A 23,221-nucleotide genomic window follows, 5' to 3' on the forward strand; every position below is an offset into this window, starting at 1 on the left:
TCTTCTCTCTCTCTAAAATCAATAAAGAAAAATATAAAAATAAAACCGATATCAGTGAGTGATGGAAAATAATTCAATTTGAGAGCCAACTAGACCTGAGTTCAAAACTAAATATGAATCCCATCTATGCTACTGATCAGGCTCAACCTCAGGTAACATCCTCTCTGAATTTCAGTTTCCTCGTGTCTAAAAGAGAAGAAAACAGGCACGATGCAAAGTTGTGAGAATTAAATAGGCTGTCAACTTAACTAAGGTGCCCAGCACAGAGTAGGTGCTCAGTATGGTGACAGGGTAAACAGTACAGGCTCAGAAGGATGGTTTGAGTCTGTGTCCCAGCTCCACCACTAACTGGCGGTGGACTTTGAGCAAATTACTTAATTTTCTAAGACGTAGTTTCTTCAACTGTAAAATGGAGATAACAGTACCTATTCCTAGTGTTGTCATGAGGAACAAATGAGATAATATAGTTAAATAGATTAACTCGACCAAACACAGGGTAAGCAGCTGCTTATCACCATCATTGTCCTTCACTGCTTTTTCTAGTCTGTAATGTCTATAACATTACAACACTAAATGTTGGAGGGAAGTACTCTTGCGCGATTGATGTCCGTCTCTCCCTCCTTACGACTAACAGTTCACAGAGTGGTCACTTAAAAAAGTCCTATTTTGTTCCCTGACCATTCAAAGGCAAAAAGGTAAATTTCAAACTGTGTCCCCTCCTAGCGCCAGAGAAAGGAACTACAACCAACGGGCAGCGGAGCAGCTGAATCAAAAGGCGTCAGGCACTACCAGCCTTCCTTGGTCTTCCATCCGTACTTGATAGATGGCTTTCCTTGGCTCTATTCTACGGATGGATCTGCTAATAAAGTTTGATTTGAATAAATAAGGAGCCAGGGCCTGCTTCTTCCGCCATGAGCTTCTTCCGCCAGCAACCTGGACTCTGAGCGCCTCGCAAGAGGGGGAAGTACCGGAAGTGAGGTCTCCTCCCCGGGGTGAAAGGTTAGCGGAAGTACGGTTCTTTCCTTTCTGGTCTAAGCCCGGGTGGTTACCGTCGGTGAGTAGAAGCCTGTGGAGGAGGGTCTCCCAATCCGCCGCCATCCGCGGCCAGGCGGTCGAGGTGTGGGGCGGTTCCGAGTACTTTCCATTCCTCGGACTCTGGCGGATCCTGTCCGGTGGGCAGGGCCCTCGGACGGCCCGGGGCAAGACGACAGTAAGCGCGGCCTAAAGTTCCGAGCCCCCAGCCTGGGCTTGCGAGTTTCTGAGCAGCCCCTTGTTCTCCTCTGCAGAAATGGGCAAGTTTATGAAACCCGGGAAGGTGGTGCTGGTCCTGGCCGGACGCTACTCCGGACGCAAAGCAGTCATCGTCAAGGTATCAGCCTCGCGAGCCTCGACGCCTGTTTCCCGGGAATCGGGCCGGTTTCGGAGGGCGGCAAGCTGGGGATTCAAGAACTAGTTTGGGACAAAAGCCATTGAGCATTGTAGGGGTGGAGGTGAATGCATGAGGGTTTTTGGAGGAGGAAGGTGGGAAATAAACGAGTTGAATTGGGCACCTAACACAACGCGTCCTCTACCAAAGAGGCTTTAAATAATAATTGCCACCGTTTATTGAACGCTTGATTTGCGCCTGGCATACAGCCTTACAGGTGTTTTCGTGTTAAATCCTTGCAGTAACCATAGAGGATTCCTTTCTGCTGCTAAGGTTTAGAGATGTTCGTTCACTATTTCACCAGAAGTCAAACAGGTAGTAAGTGCTGCAGCTGGGATTCTGTAAAAAGAGGAGAAATTGTTTCTACTCGAAGTAATCATTTAGCATATTTCGCCCTTCACTACTTGTCTTCTCTTTTAGCCTCTTTAAACGTCCCTAAACTGTAATCACATACAGCACTGATTTTAGCTGTTTGGGGAACACTGGTACTCCTGGCTCCCCTTCCCCCGCCTACTTGAGACTGGCTTTTGGAGTTAGGCTGCCTCTTTTGGAATCCGGCCTCTACTCCTAAGAACCAGTGCTTGGCATATAGCAAGCACTTCATAAATGTTAACTGTTTTTATTTTTAAAATCTCTTACCTCCCAGGAGACTTTCCAGATTCATCCTGGTGGGCATGACTATTGCCCTGACCCTTAATACTCTTTGTGCGTCTAGCATAGCACATCGTGTCTGCTTTGTGTGGTTTTTGTTTTAAGGTGGTGGATCTCAGAGACCTGGGGGTGGAGGTAAACTTTCTATACGTGCTTACAGACATCTAGCACAGGGCCTACATGGGCCCTAATTTGGTAACAAATGTATTTCTTGCTGGTGTAGAACATTGATGATGGCACCTCAGACCGCCCCTACAGCCATGCTCTGGTGGCTGGAATTGACCGCTATCCCCGCAAAGTGACAGCTGCCATGGGCAAGAAGAAAATTGCCAAGAGGTCAAAGATCAAGTCTTTTGTGAAAGTTTATAACTACAATCACCTCATGCCCACACGGTGAGCATTTCAAGAACGGGTATAAGACTTTTCTTTTTATTTCCCCCCTCCCTACATTGCTGAATAAGAAGACAAGTTTGCAGCCATTCTAATGTTGTGGAAAAGGAAAAGACATCATTTTCAACTTGTTATTTTTTTTTTTTTATCAATTTATTTTTGTTGCAGATGTGGTTTTTTTTAATCCTCACCCGAGGACATTTTTCCATTTTTTGTTCGGGTAGAGTGGGGGGTGGGGGGTAGGAACAGAGCGAGAGAGAGAGAAACATCGATGTGAAAGGGACACATCGAGTGGCTGCCACCCGCACAACCGACCAGGGCCGGGGACAAACTGCAACCGAGGTACATACCCTTAGCGGAAACCGAACCCGGGTCTCTCAGTACCGCAGGCTGACGCTCTAACCGCTGAGCCAAACCGGCCAGGGCCAGATGTTTCTTTTTCCCCATTGACACCCTCCTCCCCATTCCCCCCACCCCATTTCCAACTTTGTTGTCCGTGTCCATCGGTTATGTGTACATGCAGGTTCTGTGGTTTATCCCTCCGCCCCTCTTCTGAGGGTTGTCAATCTGTACCGTACTTCCACTCTACCCTGTTCCTCAGACTGTTAAAATCATTATATTCCACAAATAAGTGAGATCATGTTATACTTGTCTTTCTCTGCTTGGCTTGTTTCACTTAGGATAATACTTTCCAGGTTCCTCCGTGTCATCTCAAAGGATAAGAGATCTTTCTTACAGCTGCATAGTACTCCGTTGTGTATATGTACCACAGCCTTTTTATCCATTTGTCTACTGATGGACACTTGGGCAGTTTCCAGATCTTAGCTATTGTAAATAGTGCTGCTATGAATGAACATGGGGGTACATATATTCTTTCTGATTGGTGTTTCAGCCTTCCTAGGGTATATTCCTAGAAGTGGGATCACTAGGTCAAATGGCAATTCAATTTTTAATTTTTCGAGGTAACACCATATTGTTTTCCATAGTGGCTGCACCAGTCTGCATTCCCACCAGCAGTGTACTAGAGTCGCCCTTTATTCACACCCTCGCCAACACTTGTTGTTTGATGATTTGTTGATGGCGGCCATTCTGACGGGTGTGAGGTGATACCTCATTGTTTTAATTTGCATCTCTGGTGATTAGTGATGTTGAGCATTTCTTCATATGTCTCTTGTCCATTTGTATGTCCTGTTTGGAAAGGTGTCTGTTTAGCTCCTCTGCCCATTTTTTAATTGGGTTCTTTGTCTTCCTTTTGTTGAGTTGTGTGAGCACTCTATATATTTTGGAAATTAATCCCTTATCTGATGTATCATTGGCAATTATGGTCTCCCATACAATGGGTTCTCTTTCCATTTTGATGATTTTTTCTTTTGCTGTGCAGAAGCTTTTTAGTTTGATGTAATCCCATGTGTTCACTTTTTCCTTTGTTACTGTTGCCTTAGGTGATGTATCAGTAAAAATTCTGCTGTGTGTGATGTCCGAAATTTTGTTGCCTACAGTTCCTTCTAGGATTTTTATGGATTCACAGGTCACATTTAAGACTTTTATCCATTTGGAGTTTATTCTTGTGTATGGTGTAAGTTGATGGTCTAGTTTCATTTTTTTTGCATATAGCTGTCAAATTTTCCCAACACCCTTTATTAAAGAGGCTGTCTTTACTCCATTGTATGCTCTTGCCACCATTGTCAAATATTAATTGAGCATAATGTCTTGGGTTCGTTTTTGGGTTCTCTGTTCTGTTCCACTGGTCTGTATGCTTGTTCTTGTGCCAGTACCAGGCTGTTTTGATTACAGTAGCTTTATAGTATAACCTGATATCCAGTATTGTGATCCCACCTACTTTGTCCTTCTTTTTCAAGATTGCTGTGGCTATTCAGGGTCTTTTTTGTTCCATATGAACTTTTGAAGTTTTTGTTCTAGTTCTGTGAAATATGTTTATATTTTGATGGGGATTGCATTGAATCTATAGATTGCTTTGGGTAATATGGACATTTTAATGATGTTAATTCTTCCAATCCATGAACAAGGTGTGTGCTTATCTTCCTCTACTTCTTTTTTCAATGTTCTGTAGTTTCCTGCAAATAGGTCCTTTACTTCTTTGGTTAAGTTTATTCCTAGATATCTTAATTTTTTTGTCGAGATGGTAAATGGGATTGTTTTTTTTTAGTTTCTCTTTTCGTGACTTCATCATTGGTGTATAAGAATGCCATCGATTTCTTGACATTAATTTTCTATCCTGCTACTTTACCAAATTTATTTGTTAACTCTAGATTTTTGATGGAGTTTTTAGGGTTTTCTATGTATAATATCATGTCATCTGCGTATAATGATAGTTTCACTTCCTCCTTTCCAATTTGTATTCCTCTTATTTTTCCCCCATGTCTGATTGCTGTGGCTAAGACTTCCAGTACTCTGTTAAATAAGAGTGGCGAAAGTGGACATCCCTGTCTTGTTCCTGTTCTTAAGGAAAGTGCCTTTAGTTTTTGCCCACTGAGTATGATGTTGGCTCTAGATCTTTCATATATGGCCTTTATTATGTCGAGATATGATCCCTCTATTCCCACATTGCTGAGAGTTTTTATCAGAAATGGGTGCTGGATTTTGTCGAATGCTTTTTCAGCATCTATTGATATGATTGTGTGGTTTTTATCCTTCGTTTTATTTATGTGGTGTTCAACATGTCACTTATAAAGTGACTGGTTTCCAGCCTTGCCCCTTCCTTACATCTTAGAGCCATGTTCCTGTTGTTTTCTGTGGTGATTTCCCTAACTTGGACAAGCAAGACTGAAAAATCTCCAGACTTGCTCGTTGTCTTTCTTACCTGGAAATTCTAAATGTTGAGTAAAGATTTTTTTTTTCCTATTTGTTTCCATGAGATTGAGGCAGCTAGCCACCCGGCATTTGCATTACCATAATGGTTCACCCTGCATAGGCAGAACTTGAACAATACTAAATACAGTGGCTCTAAATAGAAAGCTAGCCACCCACTGGGGATCAAAGTAAAATTTTAACAGTGATGGTTCTTTTTTTTTTAATCCTCACCCGAGGACATTTTCCCATTTTTTTGTTCAGGTAGAGTGGGAGGGAGAGAGAGGAACAGAGAGAGAGAGAGAAACATCGATGTGAAAGGAACACATCGAGTGGCTGCCACCCGCATGACCAACCAGGGCCGGGGGGAAACTGCAACCGAGGTACATGCTCTTAGCGGGAACCGAACCAGGGTCTCTCGGGACCGCAGGTCGACGCTCTAACCGCTGAACCAAACCAGCCAGGGCAACAATGATGGTTCTTAGCTAGAAAATGAGTGTGGGAAATACAAGAATGAAATATGAAGTATGAAGTTTTCCAATAGCTTGAATGTATGTAAATGAGTTTGTTACTATTGGAGATGTCCAAAGATTATCATCCAGGACTTGGGACAGCTTTTGGTGATTGCTCCTGTGGAGCCACATCCTAGCTCCACAGTGTCCCAGGAGGACTTGAGTATATGAAGGCCTGGGCAGCATATGGGCTGATCCTGTCTCCCCTCCATTGTCCCCAGGTACTCTGTGGATATCCCCTTGGACAAAACTGTCGTCAACAAGGACGTCTTCAGAGACCCTGCTCTGAAACGCAAGGCCAGACGGGAGGCCAAGGTCAAGTTCGAAGAGAGGTGAGTTAGGCTTTGGTGGTGGATGTTGAGTTATGTGGTGTTAACTAACTCCCATGAAGGAAATTTTATCTCTCTGTTCCTCTTCTCATTGGTGTCTTTTTTCCCTTTCTAGGTACAAGACCGGCAAGAACAAATGGTTCTTCCAGAAGCTGCGCTTTTAGATCTTTTTTGTTTCGATCATTAAAAGTCCAAAAAAGATCCTTGTGTCTTCCTGTTGCATGTATTACTATTATTATTTTTTTATTTATTAATCCTCACTCGGTATGTTTCCATTTTTGTTCAGATAAAGTGGGAGGAGGAGAGAGAAAGAAACATTGATGCAGGAGAGACACATCAACTGATTGCCTCCCGCATGACCCCAACCAGGGCTGCGGACGAACTGCAGCCGAGAGATGTGCCCTTGACCAGAATGGAACCTGCGACTCATTGGTCTTTCGGCCAACGCTCTAACTGCTGAGCCAAGCTGGCCAGTGCCTGTTGCATGTATTATTAATCTGGGAAAGGAGGGCAGTCATATGATGAAAGATTGGTGGATATGGGGCTGTGGAAAAATATAAAAGGTAAATCTGCCTTTGTGAAAGTTGGACTAGTTCTTGGCTGGATAATCCTTTAATGATCTAGCTGCATCGATGGGTAACGTGAGATCTACTGAACTGCTTCCCAAAAGGGTTACTGCTGACATATATACGTGTAGATTTTTTTTTTTGACATCCCTGACTTCAGCTCATTATGCACCTAGAGAACCTGAACTACCCACCAATCGTGACAACCAAAGGCCCCTCTGAGTGGGTGGGCACTGGCTACTTCAAACTGAGAACTAACCTGAGGTTCTCAAAGCTTAGCACTGGTAGTTTGTCAAACCAGGATCCCACCCTGTGATTCAGATTTAGTTGATGAGAATTTCTAGCAGGTCGTTTGATGATGCCGGTGCTGTGATGAGGACCACACTGGATGGAGACAGAGGCCCAGAGCAGCCATTCCTAGTGAGACCAGCAAGAAAGGGTGTGATTCAAGGAGCTTGGGATACTTGTGACCCTGTTTTACGGATGAAATCGGCTTTTCAGCTGAGCTGGACTGAAGTCTATAGGAAACTAGCCCCGGCCAGCTTGGCTCAGCAGTTGGCTTGTTGGCCCAAGGACAGAAGAGTGTGTTCCTGGGTTGCAGGTTTGATCCCTGGCCTTGGTGGGGGTCATGCAGGTGGCAACCAATCTATGTGTCTCTCACATCAATGTTTCTCCTTCCCATTCTGGAATGGAACCTGTGACCTAAAGGGCAATGGAAAAATATCCTAGGGTGAAGATTGAAAATAAAAGAAACTAGGATCCAGAGGCTATTTGCCAAGCTGAGGCACTTGGCACCCTTCCACCTGGGGTGCAGGGCTGTGAGAAAGGGGCTCAGTAAGTTGTTCTTGGTGTAAAAACCCCGGACTAGGTGAAAATACTAGGAAACACCACACAGTGTTACGTACTTTCATTTGGCTCCTCTCATCTTTAAGTATTGGGCCTCTCTTGAGACACTGTTAGCTTGTCTACTGAGAGTCACAAATGAAAATAAATTTAAACCCTGCTGTGGCCCAGCAAATGTGGCTCAGTGGAGTGAGCGTTGCCCCATGGACTGAGAGGTCCCAGTCAGGGCACATGCCTGGGTTGTGGGTTCAGTCCCCAGTGGGGACAGTGCAGGAAGCAGCCAATTGATGTATCTCACATCGTTGTTTCTCTCTCTCCCTCTCAAAAAAGCAATAAAATTATTTTTAAAAAATGATAATAAATAGACCCTGCTTTGACTAAAAATTCAAGTTCTCTGCCTCAAATCCAAAGTTCAAATACTGTCCAACCAGGTTTGGATACATGCTTCACTTCCTGTAATGTGATATTGGACAAGTTTATATACTCTGTGTTTCAGAAGTTTAGAATCTCATCTCTAAAATTGGGAAAGTAGAACTAAAAGGGTTTTGAAAACAGTTTAATTCATTCAAAGCAGAACCAGTATTGGACACATAGCAGCTCTCAACAAATGCTATTATAACAGCTTTGTGAATTTGATGGAGGGGCTTTGTCCTGGTTGCATTTGTCATTCAGTTGTTTTATCAATGTCTGCATGTGCCTGACATGCTGGGCTGTAGGGAAATACCATTCAACAATGCAGACAAAATTTTACCAATGGGCTTCTGCTGGGATTGAACGTCTGGGAATGGTTGATTGGGGCCAGAATTGAGTTGCATTTAGTAAATTAGCTTCCCCTGAGGCCTCAGTTGTTTTTGTTTTTGTTTTTTTGGTGGTACATGCCCCCAGTGGGAACCTAACCCAGGAAGCCTCATAGTTTAGCTGGGGGAATTCTACTTAGAGACCAGGAAGGCTCCTCCAGGGGTGGGGAAAAGACATTTCCGGCATGTGAGCATCAAAGGGCAGGGATTTATTTAGCTGAAACGAAAGTGGAAGCAAAGAGCCTGCAGACAGAGCCTTCTAAAGTGCTTTTCAGGCTCTACTGGGGGAGATCACTTCTCAGAAGGTAGAAAGAAGCCGATTCTGCCACTTTGTTTCCAGCTCTGAAGCCTTGGCTCTTGCCAACCAGATCCCAGATCATGTCAGTGGCTCAAGATGCTGTAAGTGAAGAGGATGGTGTTGGGGGTGGGGAGAAGCAGGGAGCAGTCCTCTTGGCAGGGCCTCTCCCTGTCCATCTCTTACCCGCTGAGTCTGGGGAGAACTGTGGCTGGGATTTCCTTTCTCCTATGGAGTTAGTCCCCTAACCCATTGCCTCAAAGACAATTCTATAACCTGCACCTCAGGAGTTGATGAATTCCTTGTGTGAATGCATTTTTCTGGAGAGAATCCATAGTTTCCATTAGATACAGGGTTCTGTGATCTAAAATTTTAGTAATTGCTCTAATGACAATTCTAAACATTTAAGACCCTGGCAAGGTAATTCAGTTGGTTAGAGCATCGTCTTGATGCGACAAGGTTGTGGGTTCGATCACCGGTCAGGGTACATACAAGAATCAACCAATGAATGCATAAATAAGTGGAACAACAAATTTCTCAAATCTCTCTCGTGCTCAGAAATCAGTAAGTACATGTTTTAAAAAGAGGTCAGCTAATTTTATTTTAATTTAAGAAATGTTCCCTTTTTTTTTTTTTAACTTTTCTTCTTATTGTTTAGAGAGAGAGGAAAGGAAAGGGAGAGATAGAAACATCAATGAGAGGGAACATCAACTGGCCGCCTCCTGCATGCTCCCACTGGGGATTTGGCCCACAACCTGGGCATGTGCCCTGACCGGGAATTGAACCTGCAACATTTTGGTGCATGGGTCAATGCTCAACCACTGAGCCACACCAGCCGGGCTTCCTAGGGTTTTTATTTATTTATTTTTTAATCCTCACCTGAGGATATTTTTCTATTTATCTTTAGGCACAGTGGGAGTGAGAGAGAGGGAGAGAAAGGAAGAGAGAAAGACACATGGATATGAGAGAGACACATCAACTGGTTGCTTCCCGCACGACCCCAACCAGGGCTGGAGATGAAGCCCAATTAAGGTACATGCCCTTGGCTGGTATCGAACCGGCGAGTCATTGGTCCTTTGGCCAATGCTTTACCGCTGAGCCAGATCGGCCATGGCATTCCCATGTTTTTTTAATGCATTAATAAATATCCTTATGAATTAAAAGTGTTTAAATAAACAGACTAGGGATCCTACACTATATATAGTTTTATATTTTGCTTTTTTGCCTTATTGTGAACATTTTCCATGTTGTTAAATGTTCTTCATTCAAGCCCAGCCAGTGTTGCTCAGTGGATTCAGCATCATCCATGGACTGAGAGGTCCCAGTTTGATACCTTGTCAGGGCACATGCCCAGGTTGCAGGCTTGATCCCCAGTAGGGGGTGTGCAGGAGGCAGCTGGTCAAAGTTTCTCTCTTACATCAATGTTTCTCTCTCTCTCTCTGTCTCCCTTCCTCTCCCTCTAAAATATCAATAAAGACATTAAAAAAATAATAATAAATGTTCTTCATTTGTCTTGTAATTGCTACATAATATTTTATATTTATGTAGCTATTCCTTTGTGCTTGGACATTTTCTTTTTTGGGGGTACATGCCCCTAAGTGGGAACTGAACCCTCTGGTCCGCAGGCTGATGCTCCAACCGCTGAGCCAAGTTGGCCAGTGCAAGGACATTTTCTTTATTATAAACACAGCTATGATAATAAGAATTCTTGTATGTAAACTTTTGACCATTTCCTTATGATAAACAGGACTGTTTTTTTGTTGCTCAATCTCCCTGGACATTTTCATTCCTCAACTTTTTTTTTTTAATTTTAAAATGTTTTTATTTATTTTAGAAAGAGAGAGAGAAACATTGATGTGAGACAGAAACATTCCTACATGCACCCCAACTGGGAATTGGGTCCACAACCTCAGTATGTGCCCTGATGGGGAATCAAACCGTTAATTTTTTGGTGCACCCGGGGATGCTCAACCAACTGAGCCACAGTGCTCAGGGCTCATTACTTATCTTAGTCTACCTAGTAGTAGCATTTGACAGAGCTGCTAACCCCTCCTCTTCCTTGAAACCTTTCTTCATCCTTTACACCTCTCCTCTCCCCTCCCTCGGGTTTCACTAGCTGTTCCTCTGCATTCTTCTTGGCTGGTTCTTCCTTGTTGCCCTGCTCTCTTAGTGTTCGATGCCCCAGCAATCAGCCGTTGGACCTCTTCTGTGTCTAAACCCACCCCCCTGTTGCTCTCATTTAGTTTTGTGACTTTAAATTTCTGCTAGGATAATTCCCAAATTTTCACTCCCAGTGTAAACCTCTTCCCTGAATGCTAGATCGGTAGGGGCAACTGCCACCATATGTCTCCACTGAGATGTTGAATAGGCACTTCATACACAACATGTTCAAAATAACCCCCTAACTTTCTGCCCCAAATCTCTCCCACACACAATCTTTCTCATCTCAGCAAATGGCTCTTCTTCCCTCCAATTGCTCAGATCCAAGAACTTAGAGTTATCCCAGAGTCCTCTCTTTCTTCCACACCCTATTTCTGACCCCTTAGCAACTACATTCTGCCTGTCTAGAGTGTAGACTCTTGACTACTCCTTACCACCTCCACTGCTGCCACCTGGTCCAAGTCACTAACATTGTTCACCTGGACACTATGACGGCCTCCTAAGTGGTCTCCCTGCTTGTGTCAATTCCCCACATCAGTCTACTCACACAACAGCCAAGGAATCCTGTTAACATTTAAGCCTGCCTATAGCTTCCCACCTCACATCGAGTGAAAGGCCCTGCATGAGTTAACCCCATTTCCTCTGTGACTTTATTTCCAACCAATCTCCCTCACTCTCTCTGTTTCAGCCACATTGGCATTCTTGCTACTCCCCAAATACACCTGACAAACATCCACCCCAGGGCCTTTGTACTTGCTGTTCCCTCTGTATAGAACTTTCCCCCACATGTATGGCTTACCCTTTCATCTCATTCAAGTATATGATCAGATATATATATCATCAGATATGTCAGTGAGGCCTATTCTTTTTTAATCCTCATCGAGGATATTTTTTTCCATTGATTTTTAGAGAGTGGAAAGGAGGGAGGGAGGGAGAGAAAGGGAGAGAAACATCGACGTGAGAGAGACACATTGATCGGTTGTCTCCAGAACATGCCCCTACGGAGGTGAGGATCAAACCTGCAACCCAGGTATGTGACCTTGACTAGAAATTGAACCTGAGACCCTTCAGTGGGAGGGCCGAGGCTCTAACCACTGACCTACACCGGCTGGGCAATGAGGCCTATTTTTATCACATTTAAAACTGTCCTCCAGCCCTGGCCAGTTTGGATGAGTGGTTAGAGCATCAGCCCAAGGACTAGAGAGTCCAGGGTTCTGTTCCCGCTAAGGGCACCTACAGCGGTTGCAGTTTGTCCCCGCCCCAGCTGGGGTCGTAAGGGTGGCAACCAGTCAATGTGTCTGTCACTCTCACATCGATGTTTCTCTCTCTCTCTCGTCCTTCCTTTCTCCTTTACACTCTATCTAAAATAAAAATGCAAAAAATGTCCTCAGGTGAGGATAAAAAATTTTAAAAAATTAAAAAACTGTCCTCCAGCGCAAGGGCCGGTGGCCAGACGAGCTGGTACCACACCCACGTGTGGCGGATAAAAATCAGGAGGACACCTTGGCTGGGAAGGTCCTTCCTGAGGACTGAGGGGTCCCTGTCCCACACCAGGTGCCCCGCTCAGGGTTCCAGTGCCAGGAAGAGAATCCCCATAACTTCTGGCTGGAAAAACCAGTGGGAACTGAGTCTCAGGGAAGCTGATGCGGCTGGAGCCCCAGGCAGCTCCCTAAAGGGCCCGCGCACGGACTTATCGGACTCTCTCCCTCTAAGCTTGGAGGGGAGGCAGCTGGAGGGGCGCCAGAGACATACAGGGAAGAACTGAGCTGTTTGGCACTGGAGCGAGGGCTGGAGAGGGGGCTTTCTCCGGGACAAACGTGCTGTCAGGGGCCTTTGTTCCTTTGGTGAGCCCTTCCCTGGGGCAGCAGACAGCTGCCATATCTGGGACTCCAGCAACCTGGCTCACACTGGTAGCCCTGCCCTGTGAGTCCCTGAGGCCCCGCCCCACCCAACTTTCAAGCCCACCCAAGCTGTTGGCACTTGCTTAACCATAGGATTGGCCTGTCTTGGATCCTGCTTCAGGTTTTCCTAAATTCTTTCAAACAAGCAGCATCTGGTCTCAGATTGCCCCATACCTCTAGTTAAGTAATACACAGAAACAAACACAGGGAGGCAGCCAAAATGAGGAGACAAAGAAACAGGTCCCAAATGAAAGAACAGAAAAAAAACCCCAAGAAAAGAACTAAGCGAAATGGAGATAAGCAACCTAACAGATGCTGAGTTCAAAATACTGCTTATAAGGATACTCAATGAACTCAGTGAGAACCTCAGTGAACTCAGTGAGGGCCTTAAGAGCATAAAAAGGATCAGTCAGAAATGAAGGATGCACAGTCAGAATTGAAGGAGGCATTAACTGAAATAAAGAATAATTTACACAGATTCAACAGTAGAGTAGGTAAAGCCAAGAAGCAAACCATCGATTTGGAATATAAGGAAGCAAGAAACGCCCAATCAGAACAGCAAAAAGAAAAAAGAATCCAAAAAAATGAGGATAGTGTAAGGAGCCTCTGGGACAACTTCAAGCGTGCCAACATTCACATCCTGGGGGTGCCAGAAGGAGAAGAGAGAGAACAAGAAATCGAAAACCTGTTTGAAACAATAATGGCAGAAAACTTTCCTAACTTGGTGAAGGAAACAGACATACAAGTCCAGGAAGCACAGAGAGTCCCAAATAAGATGAACCCCAAGAGGCCCACACCAAGACACATCATCATCAAATTGCAAAAGGTTCAAGACAAAGAGAGAATCTTAAAAACAGCAAGAGAAAAGAAGTTAGTTACCTACAAGGGAGTTCCCATAAGGCTGTCAGTTGATTTCTTAAAAGAAACTTTGCAGACCAGAAGGGAGTGGCAAGAAATATTCAGAGTGATCAAAAGCAAGAACCTACAACCAAGATTACTGTATCCTGCAAAGCTGTCATTTAGAATCGATGGCCATATAAAGAGTTTCCCAGACAAGAAAAAGTTAAAGGAATTCATCACCACCAAACCGTTATTATACGAAATGATGAAGGGTCTTTTTGAAGAAAAAGATACAATATATGAACAAACAAAATGGCAATGAATACATATCTATCAACAATGGAATCTACAAACAAAATGAACAGTAGAACAGAAACATTCTCATAGACACAGAGAACATTTTGTTGGTTGCCAGATGGGAGGGGGGTTGGGGGAATGGGTGAAAAAGGTGAAGGGATTAAGAAGTACAAATTCATTGCTAGACTGACAAACTTCAAAGGGAAAGGGGTTGGGGGGTGGGAAGAAATAAACCAAAGAACTTATATGCATAACCAATGAACACAGACAATAGTGTGGGAAAAGGCGGGATATGGGTGGGAGGGGGGAGGAGGGGGTCAAGGGGGGAAAAATGAGGAACATCTGTAATACATTCTACATTCAACAATAAACATTAAAAAAAACCCAAAAAACAAAAAAAACTGTCCTCTAGCCCAGCCTGTGTGACTTACTGGTTAAGCTTAGACCCATGCACCAGGAGGTCACTGGTTCAATTCCTGGTCAGGGCACATGTCCAGGTTGTGGGCCAAATCACCAGTGCGGGACAGGCAGGAAGTAGCCAATCAATGTTCTCTCTCATCGATGCTTCCATCTCTCTCTCCCTCTCCCTCCCTTTCTCTCTCTCTAAAAATCAATAGAGAAAAAAAAAAAAATGTTAAACTGTCCTCCAGTCTGGCCTGTGTGCCTCAATGGATTAAGCGTTGTCCCATGGACTGAGAGATTGCCGGTTCAATTCCCAGTCAGGGCACATGCCTGGGTTGCGGGCTCATTCCCTGTTTGGGGGAGTGCAGGAGGTAGCCTATTGATGTTTCTCTCTCACATCAATCTTTCTCTCTCTCCCTTCCTCTCTTTCTAAAAAATCAATACAAATAAATTTTTAAAAATATATATATATTTTTAAAATAAAAATAGCCCTGGCCAGTTTGGCTCAGTGGTTGGAGCGTCGGGCTGTGTACCAGAGAGTCCTGGGTTCGGTTCCTGCCAGGGGGAAATACCAAAAAATAATAATAATAATAATAATAAATTAATAAATTAATAAATAAAATAAACAAAACTATACTCTAACTTTCTCTGTCCTCCGTTTCCTGCTTTGTTTTTATCCATAACACTTAACACTAACATAATGTACATTTTCCGTATTTATTCTGCTTATTGTCTGGCTCATCCCCTAGAATGTAAATTCCACAAGGAAGTTTTGTCTGTTTTGTGCACTTCTGTGTCCCCAGAGCCTGGAACAGGGCCTGGCAGAGGGTGGTTCTAATCGTTAGGTGAGTAAATGAGTAAGCAAGTGAGCAGTGAGCGAGTGGCCTTCTGGTAGCCATTTCCTTGCAGCTCAGTTTCATCCTTCCTCGTCCTTTGTGTCTGACACTTCCCAGTCCTGGCCCTGCTTATCTCTAAACATGTCTTCTATTTCTTCTCTGCATTTTCTCCTGACTCCTGATCAGGTATCCTCAAAGATTACATTATTAAGGCTCTTCCTCAGAGAGCTCTTCCATCCTCTTGGCTTCAACCATCACCACAATGCCCTTCTAACCCAGACTCCTTCCTCTCCACCAAGTCCTGTCCTGACCTTATGCATCTTCAATAGCCTTGGGTTTGACTTACTTTGGCCCATTAGTTAACCTTGATGAACCTCAGGTTCCTCATCTATAAAATAGATTTTATTAAAATAAAAAAACATGGCCCTGGCCAGTTTGGCTCAGGCCCACAGCATTGGCTCACAGACCAGAGTGTCCTGGGTTCAGTTCCTGCTAAGGCCATGTACCTCGGTTGCAGTTTATCCCTGGCCCCGGTTGGGGTCATGTGGTAGCAATAACTCAGTGGGTTTCTCACATCAATGTTTCTCTCTCTCTTTTCCTCCCTCTCTCCCTCCCACTCTATCTGAAGATAAATGCAAAAAAAAAAAAAAAAAAATGCAGAAATGTCCTCAGGTGAGGATAAAAAAATTTTTAAATAGAAAACATGTACCATAGTATTTATGTGCCAGGCACCACTTCCAAACAAAATTAAATACAGGTGCCTGGCCAGGTGGCTCAGTTGGTTGGAGCATTGTCCCGTACACCAAAAGGTTGTGGGTTAGATTCCTGATCAGGGCACATACCTAGGTTGTGGGTTTGATTCCCAGTCAGGGCACAAACGAGAGGCAACTAATCACTGTTGCTCTCTCACATCAATGTTTCTCTCTCTCTCCCTAATGTCAATAAAAACATATCCTCAGGTGAAGATTAAAAAAATTAAACACAGGTGGAGCTCTGGTTGATTTTGCTCAGTGGTTAGAGTGTTGGCCCGCAGACCAAAGAGTCTCAGATTCAATTCCAGTCAAGGGCAAGAACCTGGTCAGGTTCTGAGGGAGGCAGCCAATTGATGTTCTCTCTGGTCAATGTTTCTCTCTCTCCCTCCCTCTCCTTTCCTCTCTCTCTAAAATCAATAAAGAAAACAAATTTTAAACTTGCAGTAGCACCCCACTGGTGTGGCTCCATTGATTGAGTGTCGTCCCATGCACTAGGAGGTTGCCAGTTCAATTCTGGGTCAGGGCACATGCCCGGGTTGCAGGCTCAATTCCCAGTAGGGAGTGTGCAGGAGGCAGATGGTCGATGTTTCTCTCTCATCGATGTTTCTATCTTCCTCTCCATTCCTCTCTCTGAAATCAATAAAAACATGTTTTTTAAAAAAGTTGCAGTAGTAAAAGGAGCTGAATAAACCCCAGAGGTTTGGCCCCAGAGTTTGTGCTCTTAACCGTTATGCTAAACTGCCTCCTAATATTCCCGTGATGAAAATAGATAGCATGAGATTTGAGGTTTTATCATGAGATTTTATCTTATGTGGTGGTGAGTGGTGAGGTTCTAAACTCAAGTAACGCAGAAGAATGTATGTAGTTAACTTTAAATCACGAACTTACCCGAAAAGTATCCAGAATTTACAGTCTCTCAGTGAATTCAAGGTAGAGTGGATTGCCATTTTTTTCAGTTGAACACCAGATGAACAGTGGTTTGCATTTATTTATTTATTTTTAAATATGTTTTTGTTGATTTTATTTATTTTTTTCTTTATTGATTTTAGAGAGATAGAAACATTGATGAGAGAGAACATCAATTGGCTGCCTCCTACATGCCTCCCACTGGGGATTGGGCCCACAACCTGGGCATGTGTCCTGACCGAGAATCGAACTGGCAACTTCTTGGTGCGTGGGTTGATGCTCCACCACTCAGCCACACTGGCTGGGCTGTTTTTATTGATTTTTAGATAGAGATGCATGGGGAGAGAGAGAAACATCGATGTGAGGTGTGAGAAGCATTGATCCACACATCCCCTACTGAGGATTCAGCCGCAACCCGGGAATGTACCCTGACCAGAAATCGAACCAGTGACCTTTTGGTGCAAAGGATGACACTCAACCAACTGAGCCACGCGGGCTAGGACGTGGGTTGCACTTAGAGACCCTGTTATCATATTGTATAGTTGAATTCAAGTTAGGTGATTACAATTGGCCTGTGTTCTGTAGGAGACAAGTTTCAATTGGGAATTGGAGACGGGAGGAAGTTTTGGGATATTTATTTCATTTATTTATTTTAATCCTTACCCCGGGATATTTTTCTATTTATCTTCAGATAGAGTAGGAGGAAGGTGTAAAGAGAGAAAGAGGGAGAGAGAGAGAAACATTGATGTGAGACAGAAACACCAACTGGTTGCCTCCCACACAACCTGACCAGGGCCAGAGACAAACTGCAACCGAGGTACGTGACCTTGACCGGAATCAAACCTGCGACTCTGATCTGCAGGCCGACGGTCTAACCACTGAGCTAAACCAGCCAGCGCAGTTTTGGGATATTGAAATGAGATAGAGTCCAACTCTGCCTGGCACTTAGCAGGCTTGGCTCTCTTTCCTTGCCCTCTGGGTCAATGATAGTATATCAAACTCAGGCACCCAAGCCTGCAACCTGGCATTGCCTCTCCACTTCATTCCCCTCTGTCTCCTTAATACATCCACAGAGTCTGGGAGCTTTTCCTTGTGAAATGTACTCATCACATGTGCTCTTTTGTTGCCTCCTGCCGAGGCCCAGGTCAGCTCCTGTCCCATTGGTGGGAACTAGAGCCAAGGAGCTTGGGTTTGTTTCCCTCACTCCACGGGATTCCTACCCAGTTCATCCTGCCATCACTACCAGGATCTCTTTTAGACACCATGTCCATCACCTCACACCCTTTCAGAAATCTGCACTAGTTCCCCATTTCCTGCTGATATCACATCTACACTCCCCTGCTTGATCTGTTCTTTTTTTTTTTTCTTTTGGTACGTGCCCCTAGCGGGAACCAAGCCCAGGACTCTCTGGTCCGCAGGCTGACACTCCAACCACTGAGCCAAACTAGCCAGAGCTTTCTTTCTTTTTTTTTCCTTTATTAAGTTTAGAGAGAGAGATAGAAGCAAACATTGGAACATTGATTGGCTGCCTCTTGCATGCCCGCCACTGGGGATCAGGCCCACAACTTGGGCATGTGCCCTGACCAGGAATCGAACTGGCGACTTCTTGGTGCATGGGTCGACACTCAACCACTGAGCCACACCGGCCAGGCTTGAATTGTTCTTTAAAATACTCTATTTATACAGCTATTATTTATTTTTATTAAGCTATTTATTAAATAGCATTACCAATTACTAGATTTTCAATTATGTGTAATTAGATCAAATTTTAAAGCAGAAGTAAAAAGAGGATAAACTGAGGACTGAATCCAGCCCATTAAAATATTTTAGTTTTCAGATATTTTTTACAATGAGTCATCTTTTTCAAATAAAAATCCAGATTTCTGATTTCCCTTAAAAATCAAGAGATATGGGATACTACAACCACATTCCCATGTAAAAAAACTGTTGGAGCTAAGAAGAGGTTGCCACTTTAGTGGGGATGTGCTTTCTCCAGTTTGTCAGAGTTGCCACCACTCCCTATCATACTATACTGGCTCCCTTGATTCATTGATGTCATCTAAATGGCCCTTATGGGCACTGAGTTTGCAACCCCTTGTTTACAGAAATATAAAGAATGAGGTACCTTTCTCACTATTCATAAACCAGCATTATTTAAGCTCTAGTTTTCCTCTGTTAAAAATCAAAATAAATGTGAACTTGCCCTGGCTGGTGTGGCTCAGTTGGTCGAGTGTCATCCTGTGCACCAAAAGGTCACCAGTTCAATTCCCAACCAGGGCACATACCCAGGTTGCAGGTTTGATCCCCCATAGGGGTGTGTGCAGGAGGGAGCCAATCAATATTTCCCTTTCACATCGATGTTTCTCTCTTTCTCTCTCTCCCTCCTCCCCCTTCCTCTCTCTCTAAAATCAATAAAAATATATTTAAAAAAATATGAGTGAACTCACTGAATGTCATCAATGCCCTCTGTAATATGCTTCCATCCTATTATTCATTCACTGCATTCATTCAACACATTTGCCAAATGTCTGTTTTGTGCCAGGGTCTCTGCTGAGCACTGGAGATACAGAGAAGACCAGGACAGAATCCCATATCTCTAGGTGAGCTCACACTTAGACTCTGGGCTGACCTTATTTATCAGACTTCCCAACCACAGGGTGAACTCTGCCAGCTAATGTCTGCTCCAATCCACAAACAAAGGTGCATTTATTCATATTCCTGGTGTAATTTCCCTGCCCACGTTGTCAACTCTCTCTCTCTGTGGACTTGCTCCAAATCACACTCAACCTGAAAGGCTGCTTGAACAATGGAAAAGGTGGTAGTCAAGAGACAAGCTGAGAGATGTGGGGAAAATTACCCAACTCTGGGCTTGATTTCTTCACTGCAAAGCACAAGTTAGCAGTGTGGAGTCAGAGTGACCAGGGCTGAATCATTGGAGCAAGTCACTTAACCTCCCTGAGCTTCAGGTTTCCTCATCTGTAAAATAAGAACCAGAGGATTGCTGGAAGAACTGAGTGATGTGATCTACATAAATAGCTTAGCACAGGTGCTCCCCCTCTCAGGAGCACCCTGCACCTTTGCCTTCCCCCTCTTCTTTCCCCCAGGCCTGTCCCTGGGCATTCTCTCTTCTAAGCTCCAGGAGCCTGTCTTCTGCCTCTGTAACATGTTTTCTGAACCTACAGAGCCCAGCTGTTTCACTTCTACTACCTCTATAACTTTCTAAATACACTTTCAAACAAACAAACAAACAAATAAATAAATGGCTTAGCACAATGCCTGACATGTTAGTGCTTAATACATGTTAGCTAATAGTATTAGGACATTTTGCAGCTCTAAGCACCCACTCCTCCAGGAGGCCTCCTTAGCTGTGTTAACCCCTTTGTGACTGTCCCTCCTCCAGACTCCTGCTGTCTTCCACAAACAGTCATGTGATTGCGCACAGTCTTGGACACTGTTTTGTACATAACTGAGGACTAGACCCTTGTCTTCCACCGCCTAGTATCAGTACCCAGCACCTCACAGCAGGAACTCAATCAGTGATTGTTAAAATCTAGGTCTCAATAATAAACTAGCCAGGGCTTCTACAAAGGTTCCTGCCCTTCAGCGTGGCTGAGATCACCAAGTCCTGAGTGGACAGGGCCAGGACCGGCCCAGGGCCTGGTAAAGGGGTTGGGTTGTTCTTGGGCTGAGCATCAACTCTGCTCCTGGAGAGTCCTTGGGCTGAGCAATAGGAACCCCCTTCCCCTGGGCTCACTGATTGTCTGGAAAGGCTGGTGGAGATCTGATTGTGCCCTCTGCGCCAATAGGCACTCAGGGAGAACCCATTCCACAGCCTTCAGGAGGAGCAAACAAGACTAAGGATGAGACTGCAGGAACTACAGCAACTGAAAAGGGAGCTCAGGAACTTCCCCCAAGACCAGGTAAGCTGGGAGAAGGGGTGTGGCCTGGTAGAAAGAGCTGGGGAGTTCTTAGTTTCATTCCTTGCTTTGTGACCTAGAGTATGTTACTTGAACTCTCTGAATCTGTTTTCTCATCTGTAAAGTAGAGCTACTTCTCTCACAGGCTGCTGTGAGGACAAACTAAGATCTTGTATGTAAAGTGCCAGAACAGGCTTGACCTGCTTTCATCTACTCATTTACCCAGCTTTTCTTCTTTTTTTTTTTTTTTTTGAAATTTTTATTTATTTATTTTTTTTGTTACAGATATTTTACCTTTTTACCCCATTGGCACCCCCCACCCCACCCCCCCTCCACCCTGTCCCCAGCTTAGTTGTCCATGTCCATTGGTCATGCATACATGCATATAAGTTCTGTGGTTTATCTCTTCCCACCCCCCCACCCCCCATCCCCTCTTCTGAGGGATGTCAGTCTGTGCCCCACTTCCATGTGTCTGGGTCTACTGTATTCCTCAGACTGTTATGTTCATTATATTCCGTATATAAGTGAGATCATGTGGTATTTGTCCTTCTCTGCTTGGCTTCTTTCACTTAGGATAATACTTTCCAGGTCCCTCCATGTCGTCTCAAAGGATAAGAGATCTTTCTTTCTTACCGCTGCATAGTATTCCATTGTGTATATGTACCATAGCTTTTTGATCCATTCGTCTACTGGTGGACACTTGGGCTGTTTCCAGATCTTAGCTATTGTAAATAGTGCTGCTATGAACATGGGGGCCAGCTTTTCTTCTAATACATGGATTCATCCCTTGACTACATCAGCCTCCCCTCCCCCACCTCTAGGACCCATTCCCAATGCCTGAAGTCCCCCTGGTGTTCCGAGGACACACTCAGCAGAACAGGGAAGTGCCCAAGTCTGTGGTTTCCAACCTGCAGATCTGCTACCCTCTGCCTGGAGGCTCTGCTCTGGTCACCTTCGATGACCCCAAGGGTGAGCTCTCTGGGAAGCCTTTGGAGGGAGCTTGGGAGGCTTCTCAGTACTGATCCTGCTCCCCCCATCCAGTGGCCAACCAGGTGCTACAACAAAAGGAGCATAAGATTGACCTGGAAGAGTGCCGGCTGCGGGTGCAGGTCCAGCCCTTGGAGCTACCCATGGTGACAACCATCCAGGTGATAGAATGGCAGAGTTCTGGGACATGCAGGGAGTGCCATGTAGCTGGGTACTTGGGAGTGGGGCTGTGCCTGGAACCACTCCTTCTTTCTACCCCTAGGTATCCAGCCAGAAGAGTAGCCGGAGAGTGCTGGTCAGTGGGTTTCCTGCTAATCTCAAGCTGAATGAGGAGGAGCTGCTGGACAAGCTGGAGATCTTCTTTGGCAAGACCAAGAACGGGGGTGGTGATGTGGAGACTCGGGAGCTGCTGCATGGGGGTGTCATGCTGGGCTTCGCTAAGGATGAAGGTAAGGGCCCTACCAGGGAGATTAGGGCAGATGCATCAGGCCCCGGAGGAGGAAAGCCCTTGATGCTGAAGGTCTCCCTTCCTGTCCCTGCAGTGGTCCAGAACCTGTGCCGGATTGGCCAGTTCACGGTGCCCCTGGGCGGGCAGCAGTTCCCTCTGCAAGTCTCTCCCTACATGAGTGGAGAGATCCAGAAGGCAGAGGTAAGTAGGAAGGCAGAGAATGCGGGCTGGGCCAGGTAACCTGTCCTGCTAGAAGCTTGCCCAAGAAACAGTATGAGCCCCCAAACCCCACTGACGTACCTACTGCCAGCCTCGCTAGGCTTTCTGCCCCTCCCATGTTCCCAGGGACACTGCTTGCTCCAACCTCTGCCCCCAATCTCTGACTTTCATGAGCCTTAGCTCATCCCCTGACTCCTTTTCCAGATCAGGTCCCAGCCAGTGCCCAAGTCAGTGCTGGTGCTCAACATTCCTGATGTCCTGGATGGCCCAGAGCTGCAGGACATCCTGCAGATCCACTTCCAGAAGCCCACCCGTGGGGGAGGGGAGGTGGAGACCCTGACAGTCGTGCCCCCAGGAGAGCGAGGTCTGGCGATCTTCACCGCCCAGTCCAGCTAGGAGCCTGCCCTTCTCATCACCCTCCAATCCTCTGCCAAGGTTCTCAAACTGGGCTGGGGTCCGGTGCATGTGGACGAATGTGATCATGCTAATCAACAGAGGGCAGGATTCTGAGTTGTGAAACGCCGTCTCAGAACAGTAAAAGTGCCTGCATGGCGTGATCTTCTTCCTCATTTCATTTCATGAAAGGAAACTTGATTGGGGTGTGGAAGGAGGCTGGGGGGAGGGCAGAAACCCTAACCTTCCACTGTCAGCACTGGTCTTTCACCAGCTCATCTTCCCTCCACTCTCAGAAGCAACATCCAGGACCCAGGGTTTGGCTTTTTATTGACACAAACGCAAAGGCAGCTTCGGTAATGGGATGGAGTACACAACACAGAAGTCGCACTTCACTCCGTTTAGGCCTCATTTAGACACTGAAGAGGCCCAGCCCCACCCGCCACCTCCCATTGGCAATGGCTGGGGCAATAACCCTTCCTAATTCCAGCTCAGAGAGCAGAGGGAGTTACACCTCTACCCCAGGAAGTCCCCACTTTGGTTCCA

The 23,221-nt window shown here is 45.2% G+C and overlaps 2 protein-coding genes across 3 annotated transcripts; both read left to right on the plus strand.

Moving 5' to 3' along the window:
• Nucleotides 1-1,016: 1,016 nt before the first annotated feature.
• On the plus strand, nt 1,017-6,340 carry LOC118634805 (60S ribosomal protein L27). The gene is made up of 5 exons (XM_036269596.1): nt 1,017-1,054; nt 1,287-1,369; nt 2,301-2,470; nt 6,009-6,119; nt 6,232-6,340. Exons 2-5 carry the CDS (start codon nt 1,289-1,291, stop codon nt 6,278-6,280), a joined length of 411 nt encoding a protein of 136 aa, XP_036125489.1. The 5' UTR covers nt 1,017-1,054; nt 1,287-1,288; the 3' UTR covers nt 6,281-6,340.
• A 2,081-nt stretch (nt 6,341-8,421) lies between these two features.
• On the plus strand, nt 8,422-22,841 carry LOC118634800 (interferon-induced 35 kDa protein-like). Of its 2 annotated transcripts, XM_036269588.1 has the most exons (8): nt 8,422-8,721; nt 19,254-19,311; nt 20,518-20,631; nt 21,450-21,597; nt 21,670-21,776; nt 21,878-22,064; nt 22,158-22,264; nt 22,487-22,841. In XM_036269588.1, exons 3-8 carry the CDS (start codon nt 20,572-20,574, stop codon nt 22,676-22,678), a joined length of 801 nt encoding a protein of 266 aa, XP_036125481.1. In that variant the 5' UTR covers nt 8,422-8,721; nt 19,254-19,311; nt 20,518-20,571; the 3' UTR covers nt 22,679-22,841. The 2 variants fall into 2 exon arrangements, with proteins under 2 accessions (XP_036125481.1, XP_036125480.1); XM_036269587.1 differs by lacking the exon at nt 19,254-19,311.
• Nucleotides 22,842-23,221: the final 380 nt, after the last annotated feature.

This window comes from Molossus molossus, unplaced genomic scaffold (assembly GCF_014108415.1).
Source record: "Molossus molossus isolate mMolMol1 unplaced genomic scaffold, mMolMol1.p scaffold_m16_p_19, whole genome shotgun sequence".
In the NCBI taxonomy this organism is placed as follows: domain Eukaryota; kingdom Metazoa; phylum Chordata; class Mammalia; order Chiroptera; family Molossidae; genus Molossus; species Molossus molossus.

What these genes read in the sequence shown, in the direction of transcription:
- LOC118634805 (XM_036269596.1), top strand. Translation starts at nt 1,289, where the DNA reads ATGGGCAAGTTTATGAAACCCGGGAAGGTGGTGCTGGTCCTGGCCGGA. An exon ending in GCAAAGCAGTCATCGTCAAG is followed by an intron (nt 1,370 to 2,300) that starts GTATCAGCCTCG and finishes TTGCTGGTGTAG; the next exon opens with AACATTGATGATGGCACCTC. An exon ending in AAGGTCAAGTTCGAAGAGAG is followed by an intron (nt 6,120 to 6,231) that starts GTGAGTTAGGCT and finishes TTCCCTTTCTAG; the next exon opens with GTACAAGACCGGCAAGAACA.
- LOC118634800 (XM_036269587.1), top strand. Translation starts at nt 8,701, where the DNA reads ATGTCAGTGGCTCAAGATGCT. An exon ending in TGTCAGTGGCTCAAGATGCT is followed by an intron (nt 8,722 to 20,517) that starts GTAAGTGAAGAG and finishes CTGCGCCAATAG; the next exon opens with GCACTCAGGGAGAACCCATT. An exon ending in CACCTTCGATGACCCCAAGG is followed by an intron (nt 21,598 to 21,669) that starts GTGAGCTCTCTG and finishes CCCCCCATCCAG; the next exon opens with TGGCCAACCAGGTGCTACAA.